Source organism: Tigriopus californicus, chromosome 12, assembly GCF_007210705.1.
Source record: "Tigriopus californicus strain San Diego chromosome 12, Tcal_SD_v2.1, whole genome shotgun sequence".
Classification (NCBI taxonomy): Eukaryota; Metazoa; Arthropoda; class Copepoda; order Harpacticoida; family Harpacticidae; genus Tigriopus; species Tigriopus californicus.
This window is the reverse complement of record NC_081451.1, coordinates 12,128,351-12,135,671: the sequence shown is the minus strand read 5'-3', so window position 1 is coordinate 12,135,671 and position 7,321 is coordinate 12,128,351. Positions and strand designations below refer to the sequence as shown.

The 7,321-nt window shown below is 45.0% G+C and overlaps 1 protein-coding gene across 1 annotated transcript; it reads right to left on the bottom strand.

Moving 5' to 3' along the window:
- Positions 1–6,493: 6,493 nt before the first annotated feature.
- Positions 6,494–7,035, bottom strand: LOC131891401 (uncharacterized). Its single transcript, XM_059240951.1, has 2 exons — positions 6,788–7,035; positions 6,494–6,710 (listed from the first exon to the last, which is right to left on the bottom strand). Exons 1-2 carry the CDS (start codon positions 6,991–6,993, stop codon positions 6,578–6,580), a joined length of 339 nt encoding a protein of 112 aa, XP_059096934.1. The 5' UTR covers positions 6,994–7,035; the 3' UTR covers positions 6,494–6,577.
- Between the last annotated feature and the right edge of the window lie 286 nt (positions 7,036–7,321).

Below are 7,321 nucleotides of genomic sequence, written 5' to 3'. Positions count from 1 at the left end.
TATTTCGTCAGAGATGACTAGAATTGGTTCAGTGCACATGAAGAAAGGAAAGAGCTGAGTTACAGACAGGACAAAAAACAGGTAGGTAGAGGTAAGCGATGAAAATCTTGATTATTGTAATAGAGTGGATGGGCCAGATTGAACAGATCATTTGTCAACTCCCGTTGCTGATGGCATTTGGCTTGGAGACGAACAAAGGTACGTGACCGCCAGTACTCTGAAGGGATGTCGGGCCAAGGACGATAAGGTGTTAGCAAGTCCTTGACCAGGAAGGACAACTTGTGTCCGGACATAACCTCCGGAAAGGTCAGGTTCCCAACACTGTTGGACACTAACCTTGCCAGCCCGAAAGAGAGGGGCTCAGTTTCGCATAGAAAATGCGTCCATGCATTGTTGGCATATTGGGGCAAGTAGAGGTATCGCTTGAGAAACTTGGTGAAGGTGGCATTGGCAGACTTGAAGGCAGATTGGGCGGAGTTGGGAAGCCAAAGGTGTAGGTTCCATATTAACAATAGTCCGATTGAAATCGTCAATAGTTTTAACTATTATTGATGTGGAAGGAGGTGGGAGGCAGACGACCTTCATGGAAAACCATGCACTTCGTCTGGATTTGATTGACTTGAAAGCCGTTCTCATGGCAATAATCATGGAGCGCATTGATGGTGAAGAGTAGTTAACTATCTGTTTTTTTCTCCTCCTGGCCACTCCAGGGTTGCCGCCACACAAGCCCCCCTCTGTGTGGAGGCCGCCGGCAGATAAAAAAGAAAGCGGACTAAAACAATAATACTAGGAGCGGCATTGACGGGAACAAAAAGGGAAACAAGCAAACACAAAAACACAACAAAAACTTATGGATCAACATAGTCATTAGGACGAGCCTTGCAATGAGGGTTTCGTCGTGGTTTGGTATGGGATGCAACCGGATGGGTATTAGGGGTCGCATTAGATTTGCAGGAAGTAGGAGGACGGCCAGGGGGAATAGAAACTGCAGTCGGGACTGGAATGGAGAAATCAACATGGGCAGGTTTTAATCGAACGATGGAGACCACCTCTCGTTTCCCGTTGTAATCCAAGGTGAAATGCTTTGAACCATTCTTAAGAACTTTAAATGGGCCGAGATATGGTGTTTGGGGGGGTGCCGCATGCGGTCCACGGCGTACAAAGACGTATTAAGCGTTGTTAAGGTCTTTTGGGCGGTGTTTGATGACTGGCGAGTGACTGGAGTAGTAGGCACGTGGGAAAAAGATCCAACTATATCACAAAGGCGTCGCAGATGTTCATCAACAGTTGTAGAAGATGTTGAAGAGGGCAGAAAATCACCAGGGACCAAAATACGGGTCCTATAAACCAGTTCAGCAGAGGAGGAGCCAAGGTCTTCTTTAAACGCGATCCTAATGCCAAGGTCTTCTTTAAACGCGATCCTAATGCCAAGTAAGATCCAGGGTAAATGATCAATCCAAGATGCACCAGAATCAGTAAGGACAGCTTTGAGACTAGACTTAATATGGCGATGAAGGCGCTCCACTAAGCCGTTGGCGGATGGGTGGTATGAAGTAGTCTTGTATAGAGTTGTGCTATAAATTGTCCTAAAGCATTCCACAAACGGCTGGAAAACTGGGGTCCTCGATCAGAGGTGAGATCACTTGGAATTCCAAAACGGGCTATCCAATCATGGAGGAAGGCTCTGGCCACGGATATAGTATCGGTAGTCTGCAGAGGTATAACTTCGGGCCATTTAGTAAACCTGTCAAAAATTGTCAGCAAGTATGAGAAACCGTGGCTGGGAGGAAGTGGTCCAACCAAATCTTTATGTAGATGATGAAATCCGTGGGAGGGAACCGGAAAATGGCCAGGAGCGCTCCTGGTGTGGCAATGAACTTTTGCACGTTGGCAGTCTAAGCATTCCTTGGCCCACTTGCGACATTCTGCTGCCATTCCTTTCCACACAAACCGGTCAGAGATCATACAAATCGTTGAGCATATGGATGGGTGGTTCAGCCCATGCATTGTATCGAATACTCTGCGACGGTGAGATGATGTCTCCACACCTCGTCCAAGGCCTTGGGTACCATCACATAGAATGGTGGAACCGCCACCCATATCTAAATCCTTCCAAACCAGGCTCATAGGATTAGAATGAAGCTCGTTATCCAGTACCTGAGCTTGAGCTAAAGCATCAAAATCGACTGACTTGCGAATGGCCATGATGAAGGTAGAAGGGGATTCGGAAGAGGCCTCAGGAGTAGCACGAGAGAGAGCGTCAGCTACATAATTCGCATGGCCTGAAATATGACGAATTGTGAGGGAATAAGAACTGAGTTCGGATAGAGTCCGTTGTTGACGAAATGTCCAAGAGGGGACTTGCGACTCATGGCAAACGTCAAGGGTAAGTGATCAGTAAAGACAGTAAATTCACGGGCCTCCAGTTGCCAACGAAAATGCCAAACTGCCAACTTAATGGCTAAGAGCTCACGGTTGTAGGTGCTATGTGCTATCTCAGGCATTCGTAGCTTTTTACTAAAGAATGCTAATGGTTGCCAGGGAGAATTTGGAGCCTTAGAGCGTTGCTCCAAGACCGCCCCAACAGCAACATTCGAGGTATCCGTAGTAAGAGAGAGTTCGGCATCTGGATCTTGCTGAAGTAACATGACTGCCATAGCAAGTGCGGCCTTGGAGTCTGTGAAGGCATGCAAAGAGGCTAGGCTCCAAGTCAAAAGAGCTTTGGCTCTACACGAAGTTTTCCCCGTGTCTTTTAGAATTTTCTACAAAGGTTGCAAAACCTCTGCTGCATGGGGAACGAAACAACGGTAAAAGTTAATCATTCCGAGAAATTCTTGTGAACCTCGAACACTCAAAGGTTGAGGAAACCGTTGGACAGCTTCCACCTTACATGGAAGGGGTGATGAACCTTTGCTACTGATCCAATGGCCAAGAAAAGATAGACTTGATTTGCCAAATTCGCACTTAGTAGGGCTAAGGATAAGCCCGTGGTCAGATAATTGCTTAAACACCATCCGGATATGCGTCTTATGTTCGGTCTCGCTACAACTGGCAATTAATAAATCGTCCAGATAACAGAATACGAAAGGCAGATCCCCAAAAAAAGCATCCATCATGCGCTGGAATGTATTCCCTGCATTGCGTAGTCCAAAAAGCATTCTGGGATATTCAAATAGTCCAAAAGTTGTGGTCACAGAAGTCTTGTATACGTGAGACGGCTCCACTGGAATCTGGTTATATCCTATATCAGATCAACTTTGCTGAAAGTAGTCCTGCCGTGAAGGTTGGTGGCGAAATTAAGGATATTGGGAATTGGGTACTTGTCAGGAATAGTGACCGCGTTCAGAGCAACATAATCACCACATATTCGCCAGGTACCATTAGCCTTAGGAACCACAACGATCGGGCTAGCCACCGAGGACTTGGAACGTTGAGCTGTTCCTAAACGGACATTCTCTTGCATTGATTCCTTTGCAGCGCTAAGTCTATTTGGATCCAGACGACGGGATTTTGCATGAGGAAGAGGGCCCCTGGTTTCAATAAAGTGTGTAACACCGTGGCTGACAGTGGCATCAGAGAAACAGGGCGTGGTCAGAGAAGGAAATTCGCAAAGCATTTGATGATACGGGTTGTGGGCATGGGCGGAATCTTCCAAGCCGTATAGGATGCTAGCATTGGAATCGACAGAGTCAAGGCTTATGGATTTTCCTAAGTTATCCGGATCAATAAGGCAATGAACTTTGACATCAAAGAAAAATGCAGAGGCACGTAGAAAATCGTTTCCAAGAATGGGATGGTCCACATCTGCGGCGATAAATTTCCAATGAAAGGAATGGGGGCCAAAATGAAGCACGACGGAACGTAGGCCCCACGTAGATATTTTGGAGTTATTTGCAGCTTTCAATGGGCGAGAAAACGATTTGCTTCTCCTCTGCCCCAGAGTCGACTAGATATCTTTGTTCAGAGGATGAATCCTTAGCGTAAAAGAGGCGGTTAAGCTTGGGGTTGGTGAGTTTGGAGCCGGCCTGCGCTCTGGTTAGTGGAGACCGGCAGAGTCTTCCCCGGGAAATTCCTGCAAGCTGCACTCCAAATCAAGACCATGTTCCAACAATGTTAAAGACTTAACTTTTCCTCCCCTGTAGTTATTTTCACGTTTATTCTTGACATACTTATTTCTGAGGCAAGGGGTAATCTTATTGGAATTACCAGGAGTCGGTCCTTTTTTGACATGACGATCCAGTTTGCAGGGGGTGACACAATTCCATGCGTGAAAACCATGCTGTTGGTGGTAAGGGCAAATACCGTCAACGTGAGGACGGTCAGCTAGGCGTAATGCAAGAACCTGGGATGAGGACGAATTGGTTACTCCCCAAAGATCATCGGCAGCTTCAACCACTGGACCAATAGTGGATAAACCTTTCATGGAGGCAACCTCACTAAAGGCCTGAGGAAGCTTGCGGATCAGAATGACAAAAGGCCATGGCCCGTCAAGATCCAAGTCAGAACCAGAAATTGAACGGATTCGGGCAAGCCACAATGACGGCCGTTTTGTCGAATCGAGAACGGGAAGATTGATATTTTTTTCAATTCGTTGCTCTTTGGAATACCCAAAACCCGTAGTAAGCCTGGTTTTTAAGAGTTGGTATTTATCCAGAGTCGGGGTTGAGGGCGTTAGCCATAATATCTCCAATTAAACATCTAGACAAAGCGTCAATGGCGGCTAAGGCATGTGAGTATTTCGTGGATGAAACAGTGATATTTTTGACCTTAAATTCCTCCTCAATGGCTGCAAACCAAAGGTCCGTATCGTCTGGGTCAATGCTCGGAAGCTTAGGGGCCACCGCACCAATCAAGGGCAAATCTGTTTTGACCGGACCGCGTTCAGCTTGGCGGCTCGGACGGCTGTGACAATGCCATCCTGGAGTTGTTGATATGAATAAAGGGGGGATTTGGAATCTTGTGGGTTCATTTTGATAAGGATATATCCTTCTCAAACGGAGAAGAAAAATAATCGGGGTCACCAGTGAAGAGTAGTTAACTATCTGTTTATTTCTCCTCCCGGCCCCTCCAGGGTTGCCGCCACAATGGCATTCTGCAATTCCATGGCTGAATCAGCCAAGAGAAGGAGAAGGAAGTTAGGGACAATATTCTCCAGGTTAACGACGAGTGGCAGGCAAAAGGCATAAAAGGAGGACGAAGGCTTGTCAAAATAAAAAAAAAACCTCCTAATTCTATACCTTCATGCCAGATCTCTAATGAACAAGATACACGAACTATGTGTAAGAATAAAGGTAGAGCAACCTGACATGATATGCATCTGCGAAACGTGGACACATGAAGACATTGTAAACTCCGAATTAAAGGTGTCAGGCTATTCGATTATCAGTCGAAGTGATAGAAGCAATTCAAATTCAGGAAGAGGAGGTGGCTTAATCGTCCATGCCAGAGAAGACTTGAAAGTGGAAAACGTGTGTTTTCAATCTAAATTCAATCAAGTTATGGCTATCAACGCTTGCAATGGACACAGTCAAAGACTACGTGTGTATCTCATTTACCGGTCCCCCAATTCAACGGTCGAAAGCTAGACAGATTTATCTCCAAAGTCCCTCAAATTTCTTACAGGTTGGAGATTTCAATAATTATTATTAGCATTAGCATTACTATTATTAATATTAGCAGCAGCAGCAGCAGCAGGTCACTTTGTAATGTTTTCAATGAATCGCGCTCAAGATTAAAGCTGATGCCGATATCACACACTCAATCCAGCTTCATGTGGAGAAGTTTTTGTTACTAGTGTGTGCTAGAGCAGGAGGTGTGAATCTCGCCAGCCATCACATCGTCCGTAACTAATTCTGTGTCCAGTTCATATCAGTTTGGTTTTCCTTATGTGAGTGTGTTTAGCTTTCAAAAGTGTCCACGAGTCACTTGATACGACCACAAGATCTTGTTGAATAGACAAACTTGACCAAGTTTGAGCCCAAAACAATGCTTCGGGAACTCGGGATATATGTCCAAAGTTATGTAGTAAGCACTCCATAAAATTCGAATTACATTGAAATTCGAATTATCGACCTGCACTGGTCAGATAAATATGCTTTTGACACTATAACTTCGAAAAAAACCACTTTACAAATTAGTGATATACAAATGACCCGCCTTTAATTGAATAGATCTCTCTCTGTTTCTAACTCATTGCTCTAATTCGGAAAGTGTCCCCGAGTTGCTATGGCCACGAGCAGGCCGATTTTGTGGTAAGCTTGTTCGCAGTTCATTTTTCTAAGAGTTCGTGGATATGGTCGACCATCGCTTAAAAGTCGGCGTGTTCTAGAGTAGGGATGACCACAAGGGTCATACCATCACAGTGGCATCTTTTCAGTTGAAACGAGGGTAGTAATCACCTCACGGTATTGCACCTACCTGTTTGAGGGCATACAACGGATGAAAGCACATAAGATACAAATACCAGATATCTAAAATTAATTGAAATGATTGCTGCAGTATGATAGATTTCTTGTCTATCTTTCATGATTTACCATGAAGTTTTAATGCGAAGGAAATAAAACAGGTCCAGCATCATCTAGCAACATGGAAGGTTGATGGTGAAGAGGGGAAAGATCCCGAGGAAGGTCTTGGTGCACACACAAGTAGCATTGGGCTGAGCGATGCAAATGGGAGCGCACTTCAATCGGCACCAAACCCTGGGCAAGATCCTGAAAAAGACAAACCCCGCCAAGAATTTCAAATGAGTCTCGCTATCTACAAGAGCAGTTTGTGGATGAGCGCGTACCTGTCTTGAACCCCGTTGTTATCGTCTTCTTCGTCCTCGTCCACATCCTCATCAGCCTCAACGCCTTCAACCAGTTTGACCTCAGTGAGGACATATTGCTGAACGTCATCGGGTAAAGGATCCTCGGGTTGAGCGGGTGAAGCCATGGATAACAAGGTCATGCCCGACAAGGGCAAAACGATCGGAAAGATGAAGGACTTGATCATGGTGTTTGTAGATGGTTCTTGAACTTGGGAATGATAGTTTGTGTGTGGAAAGATATCGATTTTATAGTGAACATGGGTTTGAACTTCATCAAAAGTTGATTGTTCAGTGGATTGGCAATGCCGATTGCAAATATTAGATTTTGGCTTTTTAAAAGCCATTCATGGTAATGTATCTCGGAGTCCTTCCAAACTTCTTTGCTAACTCTAAGAAATACTGACGAATGACATTAAGCCACGAAGTATCAAAGCGTATCAAGTCAAATTACCTGAATTGTTGTTTTTTGGGGAAACCCCCTTTTTGTATCTTTTTGACATTTTCATCCTTGGA